The following is a 26,957-nucleotide window of genomic DNA, read 5'->3' as shown; positions in this document are numbered from 1 at the left end:
TGGCACCATAGGGCGGGGAAGTCTCCCAGGTGCAAGGGTATAGGCAGGCACTCGATGTGCCCTCTCGAGCGCGAAAAACTGAGAGACGGTACGGAGTTATTTCTGTCCACAGCCATTTTTCTAGGAATGCTACCATGTCCGATCCCTCGGCTCCTTCCGGGATACCAACTACCCTTATGTTGCACGTCGACTGCGACCCTCCGTGTCCTCGGCCTGTCTTTCCAGGACTGCCACTCTGGCCGTGAGCTCCTCTATCTTGGAGGTTGTTGCCTTTTGTTCCGGCTGCAGGTCAGCCGCTGAACACTCCACTCCCTTCACTCTGTCTGCCAGCTTTTGGTGTTCTGCCTGTAAGAGTCACAGGCCCACTGATACCACTCCAATATGCTGTTGTAGGGTGGCTTAGTATCTGCGATAGCGGGCAACTCTAGATGCTAATGGAGTTAGACTTCTGCGCCAACCTTCCTCTGCTTCCGGAGGTGTCGTAGAGGCCTCTCTCTTGGTTGGCTGTGTCCCCCGTCTCTGTTTCTCCATATTGCCGACTGGTGGTTCAAATATGCACTTAGAAGGCGGTAATCCTAAGCCTCCCAACTTCAACCTCACCTTTCAGACTCCGGGGAGTCGTAGTTTCCAGTTTTCCAGTTCACATAGAACTCCCAGATTGCGGGAATCCCCCTAGGCACACTGGCAATTTCGTTGTTGGGGGCACGTGCTCCAGGCCCCACTTCTCTGTAAGTATTCCTTTATTGTTTTTCAGCTGGGCCCCACGGTCTATGCCAGCAAGCAACCCCAGTACTCAGTGTCCTAAGATGCCCCATCCCTTGTCTTTTTAATCCTGCTGCAGCCGGCCAGTCTGCATCAGACCTGGATTCACTCCTTTGCTTTCTGGGCACCGGGTTCTCACTTCAGGGTCGCCCTTGGGTAGTTAGGATATTAGGGGGGAGGGTCTAGTTCTTCACCAAGGCCGAGTTCTCTTACGGGTCTCGAGCCAGGCAAGCATACATCCAGAGGAGTAGGAGGGAGGAAGGATTCTCTCTGTGTATTCCTGCCGTCCGCTCTGTCACTCCCTCAGGGGTCCGATCTGCTCTCGTCCCACTGAGGGCACCTACACCAGACTCAGCAAAGGGAGTACCCCGTGATGTGACAGGCCTCAGCCGTACCCACTGTACTTTTCCTCTTGCTGTCACCGGGCCTCTGGAAGGAGGGCCCTGACCTCTCACATCTCTCCGGCCGATAAGGCGCCCCAGGCCTCCTGACACTGCCCCTTGTCCCAGGGGCCCAGCGTAGGCAATCCATGCGCCAGCATTTAGGTGAGATTAGGCCTCCCAACACAGTCCTGGCGCCTGTCGCGGGTAGGACAGCGGACAGCGAAGACAGGCTGCCAGAGGGACGGAGGAGGGAGTAGAGTGCTCCTCTGGTGGTGCCGGCTTACTGGTTCCTTTGTCCCCGGCGGGGGGGGGGAGGCCTACCACATCACGTGTCTCAGCAATGCTCATTTCGCCGATGACTGCAGCATTGAGGGCCTAGGACTTCATCCAACCCTCCACCGCGCCAGCACCGCCTCTGGTGTTACACTCACCGGGCCTCTATGTTGGCCCCGACCTCCCACGCCGATAACAGCCTCTGGTCTCTGGAGCCTTCCAGGGTCTCTTAATGCGTACCTCACTGCGCCGCCAGGCCTCCTACGCCCTCCCCCCGCTGTGAAAGCTCTCAGCCATCATTAGTGGGACTCCTGCCTCAAGTCTCTGGTTCCCTCCAGCAGCTGTGATTCACTGTGGAGTTCGATTGCCCCAGTGCAGAGGAGCCAGTCCCCACCTCGGGTCTCTGCGCACCATCTCCGCTCTCGCATGAGCCCCACTCATAAGCCGGTCACTGACACCCGCGGCCCCGCCGAGTCATGGCTGCCTCTGGCCCAGAATCTTGCCTCAGCACACTAGCAGCAAGTCCAATGCCACCACTCCAGTGTCGGCAGAGCAGCACCTGGTCCTCTGCACTTCCCACCACCGTGGTCTCTCGGCCTGATGGCGGAGAATGCGGGGTGGGCCGGGATGGAGCTTAGGGCTTACGTGTCGCCATTTTTAATGTCTCGGCCATGCCCCCAAGGGGTAGAAAGTTAATAGAAGAATTTTCAATTTAAAGTCCCATGGCGATATTTACCCTCTGTTACCACAAAATCTGTGCTATACAATTGTGCCAGACTTATCATAAATATATGACATTACTCAGAATAGATACTTTTTACGTTTGTTATTTTTTAGCACACCCTGCACTTAAGATTCCCATACCTGTAGACCACTTTGCCATTGCCCATTGTGGTCAGCTGCAGGCCATGCATTTAGTCATGAAGTTTTGTGCAGCGAAAACTAGGTGCATTAGAGATAGGATCTGGGCACTGCAAAAGGCAGTTCACAGAAAGCCTTCGGCTCATAAGCCAAACTTGGGGCAAGATGCTATTTAAAGCCTGTTAGTTTTCCAATGTGATAAATATCCTCAGCAGACAATCCTCTTGATTGAAAGAGCACATAAACTGTGCTTCCCTTCCCTTAGGAAAAGATATGGTGCTGGCTTAGAGCATTAGGAAATGGGTCGCCTGTTTCTGGGTTGATACTCCCTGGCCCTTGGACAAAGCTAGGGACCTGGTAGAGGTGATCTGGTGGAAACTCATCCTGCTGGGATTCCTGTCCCTGTCTCCACTCCAGATGAGTAAATAGGTCATGAATCTCCCTTGTCAAAACCCTAAGGCAAAAGAGAAGTAGACCACATATTTCCATATATCACTATCCCATGACTGGGTAAGGCTGGGAGCAAATGGGACTCTGGCCGCATGAGTTTGTGGGTCACCGGCCCCTCAGCCAAGCCAAGAAATCTATTGTTTTTGAGTGACCTCTCCCACCCGGCCATCTTTTTCTTTTTCTTTGTGTCTCAGGAGTCATTTCAGCTGTTGTAAATAACATAAAATGGTTTCTGCTCACACTAGGTCCGCTTCTTGTAAAGTGTTGTAAATCTGCAGTCACAGGTCTGCACCCTTGCATGGGCACAGCTTTGTGGCTTTTAGGAATTCACAAAACATTCCAGATGTTCCTGATAGCATCGCCAGTTGCAGGTTGCCAAGCATGCTGCTTGAAAAGTTCAGTGGAATGTTTTTTCTCATATAAAATCACACACATACTTTTGCATGAGGAAAAAGAGCAAAACACACATTCACTGTTACAAATTGGTTTGGTGGTTGACTTGGGTATGAGCCGAAGTCAGGCAGCAGCCTCAGTCCTAGTCAGGGTAAGAAGCAGGCAACCCCTAAATTAAACTCTGCTCACCCTCTGGTAGCTTGGCACAAAGCATCTAGGCTTAAGTTAGGGGTGTGACTACCGCCCGAAAAAGAGGGATGCCTAGCCAGCAAGCTCTGCAGTGCCCGGAGATTATTACATCGTTACAATCTTCCAAAATGCCTTCAGCGACCAACCAAGACAAGCCCTGGGTTGTTTAATTTGCAGGGAAGCTAACAATCTAACTCCTGCATTGCCTCGAAGAAAGAAACACCTTTTATCCTGCATGGTGGTCCTGTGCCGATCACTCCACCTGACCATAAAATGGCCAACACGGGGACATCACGAAGCTGAGATACTCTGACGAGCCTTAGTGATTTTTGGTGCCTCATTACCAAGAGGTTTAGCACATACTGCCTTTAGACACCATTTATGCGGTAGGTGACTTGGTTTGCACTAGCTACTATGTGCACACCAAGATGACTAATACAAAGAACCGCCAGCTTATGCCTGACCCCAAGATGTTCGCTGCTACCTTCTAAAGCATAATTGGAGAGGCGTCCATTGTAAGAAGCAGCTTCTAACCTGTGGCAATACTATGGTAATCTCCACTGGGTTCTCAGGGGAATTCTCCTGTAATCCTTATTTACTATAGTCAAGTGTACCACCCAAGAGAAGGGGTCAGGGCTAAACCCGGTATTCTAACTGCTACACCATACTTCCCCCCGCTGCACTTTACAGCAATCAACTAGACTTAATCATGCAGAAATTAAACATGTTACAGGTGCTCACACAATCAACAAAGACCACCACGGAAGCCATGCAGTGCGACCTCACATCCTTATAACAGGAAATGCTCTCTGTGGGTGGCAGAAATAGAATCACGTATAAACATCCTGGAAGACCATAAGCACAACTGCTCTAAAACATAATCGACCACCTCTGGGAGACTGGCCCTGCTGGAAAGGAACATCATTGAGCTTGAGGACAGGTATAGAAGGGGTACCCTTCGAATCTTTGGTCTTCCAGAGGGAATGGAAGGCCAGGCCCTTTCCTGTACTGCATTCATTGAAAAATTGATTCCCCAGGAGCTCTGTCTGGACTTCTCCAAAGACTTTGAAATAACCTGCGCACACAGAGTTCCAACATACAAACCCCAAAACAGCAAAGTCCTAAGAGCTCTCATGTTCAGACCCCTCCGCTACTCGCTCACCGAGGCTATCCTCACACAGATGAAAAAGATGCAGAGAATCAAATGGCAAGGCTCTTCAATTGGGATTTCCCAAGACTATTCTAAAGGCTGTCAAAAAATGGAAAGCGTTCCTATCCCAACGTCAAACTCTTAAAGACATGGCCATACAATTTTCCTTCATTGGCCGTGCACGAATACAAACAAGATTCAACTGGAAAACCGCCATCTTTGAAGAACCCACAGTCTTGGACTCATACATTATTGACATTCAAGACCTAAAAATGTCCTCCTAATCATCCTGCAGGAACTCAATAAACACTCAGTATCCAGATCTTCCTACTAACAACTACAACTTAATAGCAGCCACAGATCCGCTCAAACTGTACACTCTAACCTCCTAACTCTTTACTCCCCCGGGCACACTCTAACATCCTAAGTACCTACTTCCCAAGGGTCTGCCGGCAAGCTAAAGTAGCACAGCCGGTCTTTTCTTCCTGTGGCTCAAATTCTTGAACTAATTCAGCTTCTTGAATTGGTTACACAAGCTTGGTCCTTGCTACTAATAATCATATACCTAACTGTTCAAATGTACAAAATGTTCAACATGACTATAATATTAGGTTCAATATATTGTTTCTGGTACACACTGGCACACACCAACACCCCAAAAGCTGTATATTATGACAGAAAACCATCTCACTTACTACACTATGGTACTGGGATTGCAGGCCCTCACCGAACTGACGTTGGACACATCAACCACCAGTTTCTTAACACACATACATCACTTCTGCGCACAACCGTAGACATTTAGTACACTTCTAAACTACCAAAGGGATGGCAACACAGGATCTCTGGATCCTTGGCTCAACCACTCAAGGCCGTCACCGCCCACTCTCAGATAGGTCCTCCTATGTACCCCTTTTGGGTACTTAGACACTTGCTCTTACTCTTCAGATCCTCTCTACACTACCTACTTCTCTTGCTAAATGCGCTCTCCATATTTTCTCCTCTCTCCTACTGTTCTATTCTATATCTTTCATCTCCCTTTCCTCAACCCCTTTCCTTACCCTCCTCCCAACCTTTCCCCACTCAACCCCCCTCGCCTACTCAACCTCCCTCCCCCTCTCTAACCCACTCCCAAACCACCACCTAACACTGTCCAGGCAACAAACCGGGGACATTCAACATGTGAGACCATATCTCACTGTGATGCACAACATAAAGGTACTCTTTGCCCAGGCCCTGCACCCAACATTCCGCAGGTCGCCAAACCCCAAATACACATGGACTTCGGCTGTGCGCAGTTGGGGTTTGGCTGCAGGATCTGACTTTTGGCCAGGCCATGCACAATAAGCCTGTTCAGCTGCACAAAACTATCAATTGTGTGCCATGGTAAATTGCTGCAAGGCCTGCTTTGAAACAGTCTTGAGCACGCAAACCCCACTGCACATGGCCTTTAGCCCTGTACACCATGGATAACCCACACAACCCGGCCTATGATAGCCAACCCAACTGTGTATGACCTTAGGCTGTGCACAGCAGGACTTGGTTGGAGGGAGTGGCCATAGGCCAGGTACTGCATCTGTTTCTATGTTGCTTATGGCCATGGGCCCCATTGTCCTATTTTATTTAAACATGTTTTACTGTTCACAAATTAATGCGAACAGCACAGTCCTAGATGATATTATCGGTGATCAAGGTGTATCTTGGTCACTTGTGAGATATCAGTGATACCATTTAACATGTCATGAGTGATGTAATATGTAACTTCATAAGCAGTGCATGACGGGGACACAAGTGGTTAGTAAATCTAACCATAACTGGCAAATTTCAGAGGCTTTAATCTGTTATTTTGGAACGATACTGGCATTTTTACTGTGGGGTTTTTAGTCAATTTTGAGGCCTTTTTTTAAATGTACATTACCATCTTATAATTAAAGCTAGCCAAAACATTGCTTTAACCTTTGGTTTTGCAGTTAATGTCTTTTTTTTAAAAATCATATTCCCCACCGCTCTGTTCCTAGCAGCTAACCTCTTATTTACAGCTGTAGGCTGACCGCACAGCTTTGCCGTACACGACCCCCAACCGACCGTTGGAGGCCAACCCCTGGGATACATGTCCTTCAGCCTTGCACATGCACAGCAAAGGATGGCTGCAGGGCCACAAGTATCCATCCTTTGCAGATCTCGACTTTTGGCCATGTGTGGCAGAGGTTGGCCTCAGGGCACAACCTACTTCCAGGGTTTCAAAATTGCGAACGACAGCCAACCCATGCTGCACACAGGCAAAACCTTATCAACAACATCTATGCAAATGACTTAAAAGTCACTGGTTCTGTGGTCTGCAACATCTGTTGAGCTAACCTCTGCTTGGGTGATGGTGAGTGGGAAAATATTATTTTCAACTGTTGTGTCTTGTGTACCACGATACTTACAGCGACTGAAGGAGATACTTTCTAAATCTTCCATCGCAGTAATACTTCTGTCACTTCCCCAAGCATCCCAAAGTCCATCTGAACCATCAAAGTAGTTTATAAAAAGATTATTTTTAAAAATCCTTTTTAGATTAATGTTTTGCATGTTTCAGTCTTCACAAACATCTACATGTTGTATTCTCAGTCAACCTTACAGTGTTTTGTGTGCCTGTTGTGAGTCCTTGTTTGTGAATACATGTAAATGACTTTGAATGTATGTTGCATGTAGTTTGTGTGTGTGTGTGTGTGTCTTTTCCTTTAAGAACATAACATAACATGTGTATATGTAAAGTGCACGATTACCCAAGGGCATCTTTGTGCTGAATAACAGATGTTTATTGTTATAAGTCAGCGAGTAATAGGAGAGGAAGTGGAGTTGTGGCCCTTAAGGCAGCGTGATGTAATGTTAGAGAAGTGAGTCTTCAACTCTTTCCTTAATTGGAGAAGGGTTGTGGCGGTCCTGATGCATACGAGGATGTTGTTCCGGCTCCTGGGTGCATAGGTGGAAAAGGCCTGTTATATGTTTTTTTTTTAAATTTCTTAGTCTGCAAAATGATGGTGTCTTGGCTGTAGGTGTCTTGGTTGTAGGTGTGCTGAGACCCAACAGAGATGGTGAGCCTGTCTGCAAGAGAAGCACGAGTGCTGTTTGTGATGCTTTGTAAATGATGCAGCTGGTTTTGAAGATGATACAGGCTGGTGAGGGAAGCCAGAGTTCCATCGTGGTGGGAGGGATGTGATCATATTTCCTCAGGCCCTGGATGAGATATGCTGCTTCATGCAGGATGCGACTAAGGGGTGTCAGTGTTGAGTTTGGGAGGTCATGAAGTAGTGCATTACCACCATTCACGTGTGAAAGTAAAAGGACTTATACAGCTGTTCTCAAGTTGCTTTCTGGAAGAAAAAGATTGACGTACTTTATAAGAGAGAGCTGGTACCATGCTGTTTTTTGGCAATATGTCCCTTGAGGGAGAGGATGGTATCCATTGTGAATCTAAGTGATATGGCATTCTGTGGCAGTTGTAGCTGGAAGCCATCAAGGTTCATATCATTGAGCCAGGTGTGTTCTGTATATTGTTTCCTATTCTTGGCAAATAGGAATTCTGTCTTGGTTGAGTTGAACTTCAGGTAGGTGCTCGACATCCAGGTCTGAATGATGTGAAAGCAGTGTTGGAGGTGTTGGTTATCTGAAGCAGAGGAGACTTTCAAGTAGTGCTGTGCATCATCAATATAATGCTGAATCTTGATGCTTTTATCTGTGAGTAGAGCACCAAGTGACTCCATGTGAAGGTCGAAGATGACAAGAGACAGTATGAAACCCTGCGGGACACCACATGTGACAGGGATCTTTTGAGACCTTGATATGCCAATGTGAACAAACTTGTGTCAATTGGAAACGTAGTGAAGGACATTGTCAATAAATGCCCTTCACGACTTGAGGATGATAATGAGGGTTTGGTGGCCGACTTTGTAGAAGGAAGCTTATAGGTCTGATAATATCACAAGGCAGGGGTCATCTTCACCTGTGGGCAAGAGGGCATTGTCCAGTATTTGTAAAGCGCGAACAATTACCCGAAGGTGTCAAGGCGCTGGGGTCCGTCGGGAAGATTAAGCGAGCTATTGCTCAGAGTCACATGGTGCTGGACTGATCTGCCGCCGGCACCTGGGATCAAACCATGAGCCCCCAGGTTCCAGAGTCAATCGCCCTGGCCGCTGCGCCACACCTCTTCCACTAAATGTCTACAATGTATAAGGTAAAAGTCTCCGTGCTGCAGTGTGATCTGAAACTAGACTAGTAGTCGTGCAAGAGGTGGTAAGCATTGATGTGATCTGTGAATTGATATAGACTGCTTTATCAATAATTTTAACAATGAATGGTAGGTGAGTGATGGGCCAGTAGCTGACAAAGTCAACAGGGTCTAGTGTAGATTTCTTTAGGAGCAGGAGGATCTGGCCAGGCTTGAGAGCTTCTGGGAAGGTTGTATTGCAGCCTTTGATGATGGTATCGCATGAGATTGGCAGTAGCAGGAAGAAATTAGCTAAACTGAATAACTTAATAATAGCAGGCTGGATCAAAGCTGAACAGAGTATTAGGGCAGTGGTAGACAGAAAAAGCTAAATTGGAGTGGATCAGGTAAACAGGAAACTGAGGATAAGCCGAGAAGATGCTGGAAAAGCTTGCAGTTGAAGGAACAGAGAAGCCTGACTGAAGAAAAACGAACAAAGCAAAACCAGGCTAATGGAACAGAAGGAACAGAATGGCTAGCAAAGTTTCAGGAAATGTAGGAACCCAGAACCCTCAGGCGGCCACTGGGGCACTTCAGGTAGATCAATGGAAGCAACAGTTGCAGAGCACTGATTAAGGACTTAGTAACTCTTCTATGGTGAACTAAGACAACAATTCAATATCCATGCTCAGATCTTGCCTGGTCTGAATGAAAAAACCTGTTGCCATTCCCCATGCACCCTTCAGCATGTAATACTCCAGGAATTGCAAATGGGAATCGCTGCCCTTCGTGGGAGTTCAAGAGCTGTATGAAGGTTCGCTACCAGGGTGATTGCGCCCCCAGTGCCTGACAATGTGTTCTGTCTATTTTGTTTGTAGTGTGTCTATTTCGTTTAGTGTTTGTGGGCACATATAAGGGTGCAAAGTTGATATGTGCAAATTTAAATGCCATGCGTTCCACTGTAGTGTTGCTTATGTGAGAGGTTTGGTATTGATTTTGGAGTGTGGCGTTTTGGTATATCCATTGTTTGCAAAAAGATGACTTTAAGTGTGACTTGTATGTTATTTTTATGTCTCCTTTCCATTAATTGTTTGTGAACACAGTTGTGCCCAATTCTTATATACAGATTTCAGCTCCTTATATTCCACTATGGTGTTGTGTATGCGGGGTGGTTTGCATTGATAGTGGGGGAGGAGGGTTCTTTTTTGTGTTTGTATATTTTCTGTTTAGTAACTTGTGTACAAACAATGAAATAGTTGCAGAGTACTTTGAAAGTGTAAGTTCCTTATGTTCCACTCTAATATTCATTATCCGACATGACGTGGCTTTCATCCACTCTGACTTAGGTTTGTGTGTTTCCTGTCTCTCGTGTGTATTTAAACTAAAGTTCACAAATATTAACAAAGCTGCTAAGTACTTTGTTGTAAGATACAGCTCCATATGTCAGACTCATCAGCTATGTTTCGCTGGGGCCGTGTGGTTAGGCCCAGGCGCGCAACACCCATAGGGCTCAAAGGGCTTCAGCCCCCCATAACCTCCCCCGCCCCGTCGTGTGTGTCAGCCCTGGCTGAGACAACTTCTCGGGTGCACACACACAGACAAGTTTTGAGCTTATCGCAGCCGCACCTGAGTACATCACAGATCTTTAACCCTTTCGCTGCGGCGGGAATTCCGCCGCAGCGCTGGGGAGTGCGGGGGGGCAGCGCGGTGGCGCTGTGCTCATGACGGAGCCGCTCCGTCATGAGCCACGGTTGAGCTGTGCTCATGACGGAACGGTTCCGTCATGACTCCGCCCAGTTGCGTTGTCCCCCCGCACAGGCGGGGAAACAGCGCCGCGTGGGCGGAGCGGCCGCCAACGGTCGTGGCATGACGGAACCGCTCCGTCATGAGCACACGGCAACCGTGGCTCATGACGGAGCGGTTCCGTCATGAGCGGGGAAGGGGTTAAAAGACCATTTACGTGTTAACGAGGCTTTGTTGTTTTTTCACCCCTTCATCTCCACTCTGCCTAATGCTGGAAGAATTAATCCCCCCCTCCCCCCGAAATTCTTAGCAGCCCCTCCCCGCAATTTGGCTCTAGTTGCGCCTTTGGGTTAGGCTCCTCCAACCCCATGCTGACCGACGGCACAAACTGCATTTAAATGCATTTTCCGTACTGTTTCTGAGGTATCCACAAACTTACTTCATTATATGGCAGAACGTTGCGCATGCGCGGTAAGGTGCAAACTTTTAGACAAATGCACATACTTTGACAGCACACTGGAGTCTCATATTTTGCTAAATGTCTTCAAAGGCACTGAATGGCCGGAACAAAAAACTGATGTGCCACAAACATTTGGTGACAATCCTTTCTGCGGTTTCAGAGTTATGCACGGAGAAAAATTGCCTTTTGGAAATACTTTTTTATATTGGTGAGTGAAAAACAATTTTTGGGGCTCCCTCCTCCCAGAACTTTTGAACCATTTCTTCGATCTGCATATAATTTGTGGGATCCTAAAAGACTTTCTCTACTTTTTTTTTCACTAAGTGTGTTGTATATTGGTCAGAAGTTGCCAAAGGTATTAATAATAAAAAAATCGGATTTCCTCTAGGCGGCGACCTTCTCTTCCATAGCGCCTTTGCATTCTAAATATATAATTTTGTACCTCTGCTGCATCAGTTGCATTATAAAATAAATCAGAAATGCTGCTTAGGAGTAAACTGACTTGGAGGAAAGGAAAATGATCGCCTTTGAAAGCTAGTCATTTTTCTATTCCAGTTCATAAAATGTTAGGGATAATCTTATCATGGCTTTGCTATTTTCCGCAACTTTAAAATATTGCTTTGCATATCACTCGAACTTTTTGTCACACTTTGAATGCATATGGATGCCATTTAACAAAATGATACATAACAATAAAAAAAAAAGGTATTCATCATTGAAGCCTGGTGCTCTTTCAAGAATAAAGGCAGAAAACCATAGAAGCCGTAGCTGTGGTCTCATACTAGGGCAGACCCTCTTTGCAGGTTAAATGACCTACAATTCTTGTACCTGCTTGTGTCTTCCAGTTCCGATTTGCAGATTCTATGGATAAATGTTTAATGCTGTTCGGTACAGTGCTGGCGGTGTGTCATGGAGCAGGCCTTCCAGCGATGATGATAGTGTTTGGAGAAATGACGGACAGCTTTGTTAATAGTGCACATGACCTCATACCAACAAACTTTCCATTAAACTGGACAGGTAACCTAACAGGTAAGAACATAACTGCAAAATATCGCCCTGACTGTTTTCTTAGGCAAAGTTTGGCTCAGCTAGTATCCTATGTTCATAAAACATAATTACTTTTTATGATCTTAAAGATCTACACATCAATGCGACATAGTTATTTCCCATAATGCACAGACTCCAATGTGATTGTTCTTAAGCTGAGACTTTTTAATTTCATATTCTTCATTTCTCTTAAAAAAAATCTTCTTTAATTTGAATGTAGCCAATGCTTTTCGTCCAAAAGGACTTCTTCAGTGCTTCATGAAGGGTTTCCTCTAAGTGAGAAAAGAACATGCGTTGGGGTGGTATAAAGACTGAGATGATTCTTCATTGGTAAGTAATTCTCTCAGGTCCTCATCAGAAAGATTGTCCACAAACGGACATCCCACTTCATATATTCTACATTTAAGACGCCCAGAACCAATAATACAGTTTGAAACAACCCAGTGGTTCTCCATTTTCAAGGTTTCAACAATAAGTTTGAATGGTCTCAATGAGTCAGTGAGTATGATAGTTCACGCTGAACCTGTCGCAGCCAATTTCAGATAGATCTGAAGTCCATTTGAGCGGAACACGTTGTCTACTTTAAATTATACAAGATGTTTTTTTAAGGAAAATGAAGATTATGAAAAAAGAAGTCTTATTTTAAGAACAAACACAATGGATCTGTGCATTATGTGAAATAACTGTTGCATTGATGTGTACATCTTTGCGATCCTAAAAAGTAGTAGTCATTTAATTTTTCAAGTGTTTATGAAGTCTCTCTTGTGTGGAAGACTAAGAGGACTGGTCATCCTGATTTGTGCACTACCCCAATGTATTGTAACTTTTACCTACTAAGGTGTTAGGTGCAATGGTCTGGTGCCTCAGCCTCCTGTTAAGATTGCTCATATAACATAATTATGTTTATAGCATGAGGAACTTTTCAGTAGTTATAAAAAGTTCTGATACAAAAATAGTATTATTGTTTATGTGCTATCAAACAGACTCAAACATTGAATCCAATATTGCTAGTACTCTGACCCATCCTTGAACACACCAAAGATATATCTGTAGATTCCTCACCTTTTGAATATTCCCAAGGTATCAGACTGGATGCGGAAACCTTTCCATAGTACCTCTGCATGCCAGCATGTGGCACCAGGTGACACTGCACTGACGCCTTTCCACTCCGGAAATATAATGTGGGGCCTATATCGGCGGACTGATGAAAGTTTCTTCCTCTCCGCGTCTCCAGACGCGGTTCAGGAGATTCTGTCGTCTCTCCAAGACCCTTCCTTCATGATTTTCTTTGAAAATGTATCCAGTGTGCAAGGTATGTCACTCCTAAGATGACATCCCTAAGATGGCTTTAAGCCTTGTAAGGACTGTCACAAGCAGATGCAGAGTCCAACCAGGTTTTCCTGTGGTGTCTGGGCTCGGACCATTACTGTGGAGACTGTGACAGCTGCTGAAGAAGACTCAGTGTCAGACCATTCCTAGTCCGGCTCCAAGTTGAAGGCTCGATCTAAGTCCCGTTCCTATTCCGGGAGATGTCTGAGCTGCTCTAGAGGCTGGTCTTTGTTGCACTCCAAGTCCTCTAGTAATTACAAAAAGACACAAGAAGTTGAGCAGAGTTTCGCTCTTTCGTGCCATTCTAACTGCCATGACAAAGCGCATGTGCAGCGCCAACCATCTCACTCCCGCACTCGTAGTCTTTCAACTTCGGATCTGATTCGGTAGCTGGTTCTGGCAAAATCCGAGTTTCCAGGGCTTTCAGCCATGATGCGCCAGGTCGAAGAGTTCCATACAGCTATGCTCTGGTTCGTTAGCTCTCTACTGACTCCCTCTGGCGTGCCTTCTGGCCCCACTGAGCTACAGCCGGCAAGTTTACCCTGAGCAACAGATGGACCATCACAGCCACGACTGCCCTCTGCTCCAGTTCTGAATCTGTTCCTGATGCCCATACCATACCATAAAGGGCTGGACTGCCAAGGAATCTTCCTGGTGGTGAACCACCTGGCTGGCTTATTGAACGCCAGGGCAGATGAGCTCAGACATCAGGCCCTAGTGGATCACAAGTGGCAGGTACACCTAGAGGTGGTGCAAGGTCTCTTTTGCAAATGGAGGGAACCTTGGCTTGTTATACTTGTCATTGCCGCAAACGCACAGTGTCAGCAGTTCTGCACGTTGGAGTTTCCAAGGCTTCTTTCACTCTGAGATGCATTCCGCCTCTAGTGGAATTCGGGACTCCTGTTTACCGCTGATACCGCTATTACTTTGGTACCTACTCAGAAGGTGAGGAATATGAGGCTTAAAGTCTATCAGAAGAACAAGTTTGTAACCTTTGGTAACGCTCTTTCTGGTAGAGACTCTGGGCCAGATTTAGATATCGGCAGATGCATTACTTCTTAACAACGGTGAGGCATATCTCGTCCACCGAAATAAAAATCCCATAGGATATAATGGGATTTATAGTTCGGCAGATGGGATATCCGTCACGGTTGTGACAGAGTAAATCGTCTTCCGAGATCTAAATCAGGCCCTATGTCTAGCCTCAGATTTCTCACTGAACCTCCCCATTCTGTGCTTGGACTCTACCCATTATTGAGATCCCAAGTCTAGAAATATGCACACTAGTCTTTCAGTTTGCATTTGGGGCTCCACATCTGAAAACGTAAAGGCCCTGCATGTCATTCGTAGTGCAGAGCCACATGGCGTCACCTTCCGGTACGCAGATGTACTAAGGAAAGTTTCCAGATCCGGTCTGGCGCTTAGGGAATATTCAAACAGTGAGGAATCTGCAGCCGGGGGGCGGAGGGGGGTGTGGCTTGGATGGCTTCTCTTTGTCACTTCTGATCTCGCCTTGCTTGACCCTAAGATGGTCACTGACCATGAGGCTTGGAGCTCATATTTTTGAGCTGAAGATTAAGGATTTCCTATATATGGACATGAGTTTTACCTTACCTGCCTCCCTCAAAATATGGTGCCTCACGTCCTCCTCTTTCGCACATGAAGACTGGGGTCTCCTAATGTATATGATCAGTCTGACCAGCACTACCAGGAGTCAGCTCTCCCATTCTTGGTATCCTCTACTCGGAATACTGCACCTCCGCGGCTAGTGATTTACACACTGGGTGCTAATCTCTGACTCCACTAGCCATCCAGCTCCCCTTTCCAGGGTGGCGATTTCAACAGTGATTTCTGCGTCTGTGTGTCCCACGAATCTGAGCGCTTTGCATCTACATAAGCCACATTCCGAGTGCACATAGAGTGCACATCTGAACCACTCGGCGGGGGCTTATTCAAGGGCCTTAAAAGCGACTTAGCTCCTTAGCTGTACGCTGCACGCCACAGAGATTCTAGACGCTGCCCTAATCCACTTGTAGCTCTTCACAGAGTCCTTCACCACTTCTCTGTACGTACCTCTCTACCTGGTGTTATTATTCCCCCATCCAGGGCTGCGTGCTGCTCTCTGATCCTAAGTAATCTACAGCGGATGCTGTCCGGTGAAACAATTGCTTTGTGTGTGATGCCGGAATAAAGTTTTAAACCAGTCAATCATTAATCCATGATGATAGTTAAACAGTTCAACAAACCCCCTAATAAACGTAAATAAAGGTACTCATACAATGTAAACAATCACTTTTTGTTTTTTAAATATGAACAACTTTCAGATATATATGGCTGTCATATTAAATCCACAACGGTGACATATGTGAATAAAGTGAGACAACGTGACACAGTGTGATATCAGTGTAAGGTAGAAAAAATGTTTTACACACACCCACATATATATATTATCTACTGGCGGTCGCCAGTAGATAGTTATAGTTAGGACCGTGTTTCCATAGGAAATCAGAAAATTCTATTTTGAATAACTTTGGCGCCGGTTGACGGATCCTCGCGAAATTTTCAAAACTAATGGGGCGCTCCGCTCAGCTCCTACCCTGGAAGTCTCGGGGTGATTCGTCAAGCGGGGGCTGAGAAAAAAGGGGGGTCCCAAAACGCTTTTTCCCCATGCATTTTCCCATAGGACCTTTAGTCGAAGGTACAGCCCGAACGGCTGAACAGAATTACTTGAAATTTGGCACAGAGGTAGTCCTCAGGTCAGGGATGTGCCTTTTGCATATATGGTGTCAATCTGTTCAGTAGTTCCTGAGAAAATTGCAGTTAAAAGTACATAAATATCTATAGCCGCGCACCGTGCGCGCACGGTGCCGTGTGCAAGCATAATTCTGATTGGTGGTTACATGTCAGTCAACATTCGAATCGGTCGAAATCAGGAAGTGTTGTCCGCCATTTTGTGTGTGACAGTGAAAAAGAAAGGTGGAGAACGTGAAAAGGGGGCAGGGTACAGAGTTCCTGACCCCCTAGCTTTTGTCAGGGAGTCCCTGAAGGACCATGAAGGGTAAAAAAAACAATTTCTTTTTTTTAAATCGCGAGGTGCAAACGCCGGAAAAAAAATCATAAAAAAAATAGAATTAAAAATCAAATTTAAGTGTTTAGATGTTAGGTGGCTCTAAAAAGAGCCGTTGTGTTAATTGAGGGACAGAGGAACAAAAAAAGTGCAAAAATTGTAGGGTGCCGCATGTGTGCTGCTGTAGCTTGCTCTCTATTAGGGGAATGCTGGTGTCCCCATAAGAGAGAAGAGCATTGCACGAATTGCACCGTATATGCACCCTCTTAAACAGAGGGTGTATATCCAGAGGCACAGAAGCAGGTGAAGCTGCCGCCGCAGATGAAGTGCTCGGCTGAGCTGCCGATGATGTGCTCGGCTGAGCTGCTGCGGATGTGCTCGGCTGAGCTGATGGAGGGTTTTCTCTAGCAGCTTGAGCATAAGCCACAGGATGTACATCTCTAATGTGCCTGATCGTAGTGAAGATACTAAAAGAGTATTTCTTTTTAGGATCTCCTCTTGATAAGACACCACCACAAAGAGTGCAGGTGACTTTTGGAGCATTCACCTTCTTCTGCCCCTCTGGAAAAGTGAAAAATTGCCATATAAAAGAGTTTTTCTGTTTCCTCTGTCTCTGTGGCACAAGGGTCTCCTGCTCACTCCCAGAAGATGACTGCTGCTCTGCCATTCTCAAGTACTGGAGTACTGGAAAAGCTGCTCAGCTCCTTCTCCCAGGGAATCAGAAGTAATAATGAGGGGAGTGGGTGTGGTGTTGGAAGTTTCTGGAGCTGAAACTACTATAAACCAATGAAAAGTGTTGTTTCTTAATCACATGACCTAAAACTACTATAAACCAATGAAAAGTGTTGTTTCTAAATCACATGACTTGCCGTGCGCGCACCGTGCGTGCACGGTACGCGCACAGAGCACGCATGCAGGCGCGTACGCGCACGGAGCACGCGCGCATGAGCGTACGGAGCACGCGCGCATGCGCGTACGGAGCACGCGCGTACAGAGCATGCACAACGTACGCATGTGCACGTGGAGCACGTACGCATGCGCACACGGAGCAAAAACCCTTAAAAAAAATAATATATATTTTTTAAAGTGTTTATAAGTTTATAGAAGATATTAACTATGCTGTTCAAGTCTATCCAAATAAAAAAAAAAAAAATGAGCCATTCCATATTACAGGATAAATTGAATCTATAACTATATATAGGTAGCTTATTGTAAAATACATATTGAAAAAATATAATAATACATTCATAAATTAGCATTTAAAAAACCTTGCAAATTCACTTAAAAAACCATAGGTTTCACACACGTTATAGTTAGGAATTAGCATTTAAAAAACCTTGCAAATTCACTGAAAAAACCATAGGTTTCACACACGTTATAGTTAGGAATTAGCATTTAAAAAACCTTGCAAATTCACTGAAAAAACAATAGGTTTCACACATGTTATAGTTAGCTGGACATTTCACTCGTAAAAAAACAATGAAATTCCCGCGTTATAGTTAGTTCAGCTAACTATACCTCGCGCGCCCGCAATCCACTGCTGATGACGTCACATATTACATCACTCATGACATGGTCAGTGACATCACTCATGACATCACTGATGACATCTCAAATGACATCACTGATGATATCACTGATGACGTCATCCATGTGATAAATTACCACATCTTCTCACACCCTAATATAACCTTTGATACACCGACTCAAAATTTAAGAGTTCCATTCTCAAAACCATACATACTGCAATACCAATAACTACATACCCACTTATTAACTCTTAGGTCTACATACACCTCCACTCATTCACCTGTACAGTCACTCATACTTACAATCACTCCATACAAAACTATCATATGCATTTATACACCTATATAGACACTCACACACTATCAATCATCCATAGAGGTACTCTCACACCTACTCAGTCATGCAAATAATCTCACTCCCATTTACTCACCTATGCGGTTATACACACTCAAGTTCACTTACTCATAAAAATAGTATCACATTCTTATGCTCTTATAGAATCATTGATACAAGCACACACTCATCCATACAGTCACTCTCACAATCACACACTCTCACATCTACCCACTTATATACTCTTACACGCATATATACTGCCTTTCACTTATGTAGTCAGTCACAAATGTACCACTGAGATATACATTCAATCCCTAACACACCCATTCATACACTCACTCAACCATACAGTCCATCACAGATGCACTCTTAAAACCATGCACCCATAGAATCACCCACTCACACATCTATGCATAGAGTCACACACACCCTACCCACACAAACACTCAGGAACCCATACAGATACTGAGACAAGCAATCAATAACTCATATAGACACATATAGGTATTCACAAAACCAAGCCGCCACTTATACACCAACATACAGACACATACAAACATATACACAGTTTAGTCACTAGTCTGCAGTAAGATACATTTAATGACTCACTTATAGAGTCAGTTACGCACCAAAGAAAATCATCCATTTGCACACTTGTACACCCACTCATTCTTCAACAGGCCTTTCCCTATATATATTAAACATATTAAAATTGTTCAGAAACACATACTCAATGGATGATGTCATCAGTGATGTCATCAGTGATGTCATTTGAGATGTCATCAGTGATGTCATGAGTGATGTCACTGACCATGTCATGAGTGGTTTAATATGTGACGTCATCAGCAGTGGATTGCGGGCGCGCGAGTTATAGTTAGCTGAACTAACTATAACGGGGGAATTTCATTGTTTTTTTACGAGTAAAATGTCCAGCTAACTATAACATGTGTGAAACCTATGGTTTTTTCAGTGAATTTGCAAGGTTTTTTAAATGCTAATTCCTAACTATAACGTGTGTGAAACCTATGGTTTTTTCAGTGAATATATATATACATACATACATCCACACAGTTTGGCTCAACCGTCACTCGGACCCCTGGTGCTTCTCATTCCGGTGCGAGATTCTTGGCAGAGCCACGCCGTAATTTTGTGCGACACACTTCCTTGCGGAATTTTATGACAAAACGCATTTGCAGGCTTCTTCGTTCCCCAAGCGTTTTAATGTTCAATTCACATCAGGGTTGAGGAGACAACCGACGCGTTTCGCTATACACGATAGTTTGATCACGGTTCAAACTGGTAACCAACTGGTTATATATATATATATATATATATATCCAACGATGCAAAAGCAGTTCCTCGTACGCTCTCAGAAGAACAGACCACAAACGGGGATATCTTGAAAGGGGTGTTTTAATTCACTACGCGTTTCAGCTCGAAAGCCTTGTTCACGTGAAAGAGTGTGCTCAGCACGATGATTGATAAAGTTAATTCAGTCGACATCCACAAAGGACAACCAATGACTAGACGATTGAACAATGGCAGACATCTTGGAATGTAGTGTGCTGTATAACACATAAATACATTGCATTCAGAGCTCGCCACACAAAACTAATTTTTCAACGCCAGTGCAGTATCGAAAGTAGATGATTACAGCTAAAATAGCATTGCAATAGTAAGGCACAGATGTGCCGAGTAAAACTGTCGGTAAAATGCCATGTGTGTATATTTGATGTAGTGCCAAAGGTGTGTTATTAAGGCAATCCTAGGCGGTGTCGTATAAGTGACATAAGAGGCAGACAAATAAATGCATAGTGCACAAATGCGTCCAAATGTTCAAGGCCCCAGTAGTTGCATACAATGTTCTTCAGATTGGTTCTGCAAAATTTTGCAAAAATTAAATGAACTTTTAAATAAACTGTCAAGTGACAAGTAAAAGAACATGAAAGGCATTAGAAACATGCTGAAAATGCACGAAGTACTGTTTGTGTACAGAGATAAATGTAAACTAGGCACAATGTCATTAAATAAATGTCCTCATAAAGGTGTCCATCTAAAGGTGTCCATCTAAAATAAGTGGCCAAGTGGCCTGTGCATGAAACACCAATCAATTGAGAAAATGCCCTTGACACATGGCAGATCAGTAGCGTGAAAGGGCAGGAAGACAATAAATTCTGCCAGAACTATATTGTTAAATGCAAAGATGGATTGAACTATACCATGGTCATCCGGTTGTCATAATAGAAGAAACAATGATCATCAATCACCGTGCTCAAGGAGTGAAGAAGGGAAGGAAGGGTAGGTAGCCCGTGTGTGGTGAGTGCCGGTGTTTGGGCACCTTCCTTTCTTCCTGGAAACAGAAAAGAAAAAAACATAATGTTAAAAATTGCTTAAAAGGTTATCGCAATAATTCAATGAACACAATCTGATGAGGAGAGAAAGTTGGTTAGAAAGTTAAAAACAAAACCGTCTCATAGTGTATCTGAGAACAGGAACAAGAAAAGGGAGAAGAACCAAGAACACATTGACAACACAGCACATTATTCTCTCAGGTGAACAGCTAATTCCTCATCCTGATTGAGGCCCCCTCGGTCTTTGGTTTGAAAATCTATTATGTATTTGGACTCACGCTGCCTCAATTTAAGTACCCTGTTGCCTCCTCTGGGATTCTTAGTAATCTGTTCAAGGATGAAGAATTTTAAGAGTGCAGGATTAGAAAAATGTTTAGCTTTGAAATGACGAGCCACGGGGTACTTATCATCATTATGTACAATGGCTCGATAGTGTTCGAGAACACGCTTTTTAGCGAGAAGAGTGGTGCTGCCTATATACCACAATTTGCATGGGCATTCTATAGCATAGATCACAAAGGTGGTACTGCATGTAAGGAATTCCTTGATCTCTTTGGTGATGCCATTGTAGGTAATTTTGTTACGAAACGTGCTGTTCTTGCAGGCTTTACAATGCCCACAAGGAAAAAATCCCTCCAAGCCGTGTTGTTGTCTAGTGGGGTATATGGTAACATCACTTCTTACTACCAAATCTCTAATGCTTCTACCCTTACGATAGGTGATACTGGGTCTATTGGGGACAGTCATACCAATTACATTGTTACATTTCAGGATATCCCAATTTTTTGCTACAATTTTGTGTATGTTTTTGGAATCTGAATTGAAAGTCATAATCATTCTAGTTGTATCATTGTTCTCATCTGAGGTTTCAACAGGTTTGTCAGAAATGGTGAGATCTCTGGGTATGGCGTCTGCTCTGTCCTTGGCTTTGCGGAGTACCCAGTTAGGGTAACCTCTGGTTTTGAACCGTGTCATCATCTCTCTACTGGTATTTTCATAGGCGACTTGGGTACTGCAATTTCTCTTGGCCCTCAACAGCTCACCATAGGGAATACTCCACTTAAGTGTCTCAGGGTGACTGCTGAGGGCATGCAGGACACAGTCATTATATACGATCATTGACCACCAACAAGGGATAGAGGCCTGTGAACATTATCTCAACACCAGACCCTTACGCCTTAGAGACCACAGCATGATGATTTTGGACATGATCAATTACTGTCTCACCAATAACATTTTTCTTTTTAATGGTGAATTGTACAGGCAAGTGGTCGGGACGGCGATGGGTTCTTGCTTTGCTCCCAGCCTGGCAAATCTCTTTATGGGACGGTGGGAGGAATTAGACTTCTCCAACCCTGACTACAAACAAGATCTAGAACACGTCACAACATGGATGCGCTACATTGATGACTTGTTTATCATATGGAATGGCAACGAAGAACAAGCCATCCAATTCATAGATAGACTTAACATCAATAACAATAACATTGTACTGACAAGCCACATCAGCAAGAACAGTGCTGAATATCTAGATGTCAGATTGGACATCATAGATAATTCTATACAGACTACTCTATTCAGAAAGGGCCACTGCAGGCAACAGTGTCCTGCATGCCCTCAGCAGTCACCCTGAGACACTTAAGTGGAGTATTCCCTATGGTGAGCTGTTGAGGGCCAAGAGAAATTGCAGTACCCAAGTCACCTATGAAAATACCAGTAGAGAGATGATGACACCCTAACTGGGTACTCCGCAAAGCCAAGGACAGAGCAGACGCCATACCCAGAGATCTCACCATTTCTGAGAAACCTGTTGAAACCTCAGATGAGAACAATGATACAACTAGAATGATTATGACTTTCAATTCAGATTCCAAAAACATACACAAAATTGTAGCAAAAAATTGGGATATCCTGAAATGTGACAATGTAATTGGTATGAGTGTCCCCAATAGACCCAGTATCACCTATCGTAAGGGTAGAAGCATTAGAGATTTGGTAGTAAGAAGTGATGTTACCATATACCCCACTAGACAGCAACACGGCTTGGAGGGATTTTTTCCTTGTGGGCATTGTAAAGCCTGCAAGAACAGCACGTTTCGTAACAAAATTACCTACAATGGCATCACCAAAGAGATCAAGGAATTCCTTACATGCAGTACCACCTTTGTGATCTATGCTATAGAATGCCCATGCAAATTGTGGTATATAGGCAGCACCACTCTTCTCGCTAAAAAGCGTGTTCTCGAACACTATCGAGCCATTGTACATAATGATGATAAGTACCCCGTGGCTCGTCATTTCAAAGCTAAACATTTTTCTAATCCTGCACTCTTAAAATTCTTCATCCTTGAACAGATTACTAAGAATCCCAGAGGAGGCAACAGGGTACTTAAATTGAGGCAGCGTGAGTCCAAATACATAATAGATTTTCAAACCAAAGACCGAGGGGGCCTCAATCAGGATGAGGAATTAGCTGTTCACCTGAGAGAATAATGTGCTGTGTTGTCAATGTGTTCTTGGTTCTTCTCCCTTTTCTTGTTCCTGTTCTCAGATACACTATGAGACGGTTTTGTTTTTAACTTTCTAACCAACTTTCTCTCCTCATCAGATTGTGTTCATTGAATTATTGCGATAACCTTTTAAGCAATTTTTAACATTATGTTTTTTTCTTTTCTGTTTCCAGGAAGAAAGGAAGGTGCCCAAACACCGGCACTCACCACACACGGGCTACCTACCCTTCCTTCCCTTCTTCACTCCTTGAGCACGGTGATTGATGATCATTGTTTCTTCTATTATGACAACCGGGATGACCATGGTATAGTTCAATCCATCTTTGCATTTAACAATATAGTTCTGGCAGAATTTATTGTCTTCCTGCCCTTTCACGCTACTGATCTGCCATGTGTCAAGGGCATTTTCTCAATTGATTGGTGTTTCATGCACAGGCCACTTGGCCACTTATTTTAGATGGACACCTTTAGATGGACACCTTTATGAGGACATTTATTTAATGACATTGTGCCTAGTTTACATTTATCTCTGTACACAAACAGTACTTCGTGCATTTTCAGCATGTTTCTAATGCCTTTCATGTTCTTTTACTTGTCACTTGACAGTTTATTTAAAAGTTCATTTAATTTTTGCTAAATTTTGCAGAACCAATCTGAAGAACATTGTATGCAACTACTGGGGCCTTGAACATTTGGACGCATTTGTGCACTATGCATTTATTTGTCTGCCTCTTATGTCACTTATACGACACGGCCTAGGATTGCCTTAATAACACACCTTTGGCACTACATCAAATATACACACATGGCATTTTACCGACAGTTTTACTCGGCACATCTGTGCCTCACTATTGCAATGCTATTTTAGCTGTAATCATCTACTTTCGATACTGCACTGGCGTTGAAAAATTAGTTTTGTGTGGCGAGCTCTGAATGCAATGTATTTATGTGTTATACAGCACACTACATTCCAAGATGTCTGCCATTGTTCAATCGTCTAGTCATTGGTTGTCCTTTGTTGATGTCGACTGAATTAACTTTATCAATCACCGTGCTGTGCACAATCTTTCACGTGAACAAGGCTTTCGAGCTGAAACGCGTAGTGAATTAAAACACCCCTTTCAAGATATCCCCGTTTGTGGTCTGTTCTTCTGAGAGCGTACGAGGAACTGCTTTTGCATCTTTGGAACTGAATTACCGGCACGCTCCGCCGGGGTGTACGCCACCTCTCTTGGGTCACAGCAGCCGGAAGGAGCTATTTGGATTTGTGATATATATATATATATATATATATATATATATATATATATATATATATATATATATATATATATATATATATATATATCCTTCACCACTGGCTCACGGTCGTTGAACCCTTAAGGAGCTCCTCCCTCGGTGCGTGCCCCTCTGGCTGACCAACGCCACTTTACATTCTCCAAATCCTTCGGAATGAAGAAAATAGGGTCGCACTCCCGGATTAGGTGTTTAATATTCCTTTATTTTCATTTTGTCAGGTATTCAAAAGCCACACCAACGCGTTTCGTTCTCCCCTGACCTTAGGGGAGAACGAAACGCGTTGGTGTGGCTTTTGAATACCTGTCAAAATGAAAATAAAGGAATTTTAAACACCTAATCCGGGAGTGCGACCCTATATTTCCTTCATTCCGAAGGATTTGGAGAATATATATATTACCTACTGGCGGTCGCCAGTAGGTAGTTATAGTTAGGACCACGTTTCCATAGGAAATCCGCAACATTCTATTTTGAATAACTTTGGCGCCGGTCGACGAATCCTCGCGAATTTTTCAAAATAGGTGGGGCGCTACGCTCCGCTCCTACCCTGAAAGTCTCGGGGGGATTCGTCAAGCGGGGGCTGAGATAAAAGGGGGGTCCCAAAACGCGTTTTTCCCATGCATTTTTCCATAGGACCTTTAGACACAGCTACAGCCCGAACGGCTGAACAGAATTACTTGAAATTTGGCAGAGAGGTAGTCCTCAGGTCAAGGAAGTGCCTTTTGTAGGTTTGGTGTAAATCTGTTCAGTAGATTCTGAGAAAATAGCCTTTAAACCAATATATATATCTGAGCCAGCTTACGGTGCGCTTACGGTGCGCTTACCGTACGCGTACGGTGTCCTGCGCGAGCGCGATTCTGATTGGCTGTTAGATCTTAGTAAACATTCGAATCGGTCGAAACCAGGAAGCGGCGGCTGCCATTTTCTCTCTCGCTCTCTGAGTTGGGCAGCAAAAACGAAGCCCAAAAATGTGTAAAGAGGCAGTTTCTTGAGATCCTAACCACCCAGGATTGATATAGGGGTCCCCAAACAACCCCCAACCCCAAAAAAAAAAATTTTTTTTTTTCGGAAATTCGCCGTTTACGCTTACCGTACGCGTACGGTAAAAAATTTTAAAATAAAAAATTATCCACATTCTCCCCACCCCGTGTGCCAATGGTGCCCGCAGGGCACCATTTGTGCATGGCCTATCACAACTATGAAATTAACCAAAAATACATTTCACAAAGATGCGCATAATATGTCCCCCATGTGCGCACGGTGCGCGAAGCGCATCGTGCGTACATGGCCCATCCCGCATAACGTGGGCACGCGGTGCGCGCAGCGCACCGCGTGACCACTGTGCGTGCACGGCACTAACTGCGTAAAGTGGGCGCGCGGTGCGCGAAGCGCACCACGTGCTCACTGTGCGCGCACGGTGCGCGAAGCGCACCGTGCGCGCACGGAACGAACTGCGTTAACTGGGCGCGCACGCCACGAATGGCGTAAAGTAACTTAGCATTTAAAAAACCGTACAAATTCACTGAAAAAACCATAGGTTTCACACACGTTATAGTTAGGAATTAGCATTTAAAAAACCTTGCAAATTCACTGAAAAAACCATAGGTTTCATACATGTTATAGTTAGCTGTACATTTCACTCGTAAAAAACCAATGAAATTCCCCCGTTATAGTTAGTGCAGGCAACTATAACTCACGCGACCGCAATCTTCTGCTGATGACATATGTGTCTTTATGAAAAAAAAATATTTGTAATATATGTATAGCTAAAATTTAATGGAAGAAGACAGGGGCAAATAAGTGTCTAAATACAGTATTAGCATCAGCAGAGGATTGCGGTCGCGTGAGTTATAGTTGCCTGCACTAACTATAACGGGGGAATTTCATTGGTTTTTTACGAGTGAAATGTACAGCTAACTATAACATGTATGAAACCTATGGTTTTTTCAGTGAATATATATATATTCAAAACTATAGCTTTGCCGTCCCCAACCTCCTTTCAGGCAATGAAATAAGCACGAACTCCTCTGGTATTCCTCACATGCAGCAGCCTTGATCACATGCGGAAATAAGTTGCCGTGAATTTTTAAATACCACCCTAATGTGTCATGCGCTTCCCAATGAACATAGAATAAAGACTTTGTATCAGCACTGTTAGGTATAATGGCATTATAACGTCACATATTCCAAGATCTGATAAAATATATATAGCGCCAGTCGGCACTATAATAAATATACGCTAAAAATCAGTAAAATAACATTTACAATATTTGGGCATTTCTTAAATTGTTGTTATCAACTTACCGAAGCACACCTCGATGACTGCATAAATGCTCAAATGTCACCACTGCATGGTACGTAACCGGCCTAAATGAAACTAGACACTCACATAATAAAACATGATTTGAATATCATATCTATCTATTGTTCCATGTATGCTAGTGCAACAATTGGAGCCCACATTATATGTACCGGTTCGCTAGTAGCTCCAGTTGATTTGATTCTTCAATATGCTCTATCAATTCATAATACTGATATTACTATCGCCACAGAAAAGTGACTAATGCCTCCAATCTTTTGTGAAAATTAATAAATAATGTGGAATGTCAAGTTGATAAATGCATATTGTGCCTTA

The 26,957-nt window shown here is 44.2% G+C and overlaps 1 protein-coding gene across 1 annotated transcript in view; it reads left to right on the top strand.

Moving 5' to 3' along the window:
• The window catches only part of LOC146789359 (ATP-dependent translocase ABCB1-like), a 502,439-nt gene that overhangs the window by 62,900 nt on the left and 412,582 nt on the right, over positions 1–26,957 (top strand). The window contains exon 4 of the mRNA XM_085631305.1: positions 11,702–11,885. Within this exon, the coding sequence (XP_085487431.1) occupies positions 11,702–11,885 (184 nt within the window). The remainder of the gene's footprint in view (positions 1–11,701; positions 11,886–26,957) is intronic.

Source organism: Triturus cristatus, chromosome 10 (genome assembly GCF_964204655.1).
Source record: "Triturus cristatus chromosome 10, aTriCri1.1, whole genome shotgun sequence".
NCBI classification, from domain to species: Eukaryota; Metazoa; Chordata; class Amphibia; order Caudata; family Salamandridae; genus Triturus; species Triturus cristatus.
The sequence above is the reverse complement of the archived record's forward strand: the minus strand, read 5'-3'. Positions and strand labels throughout refer to the sequence as shown.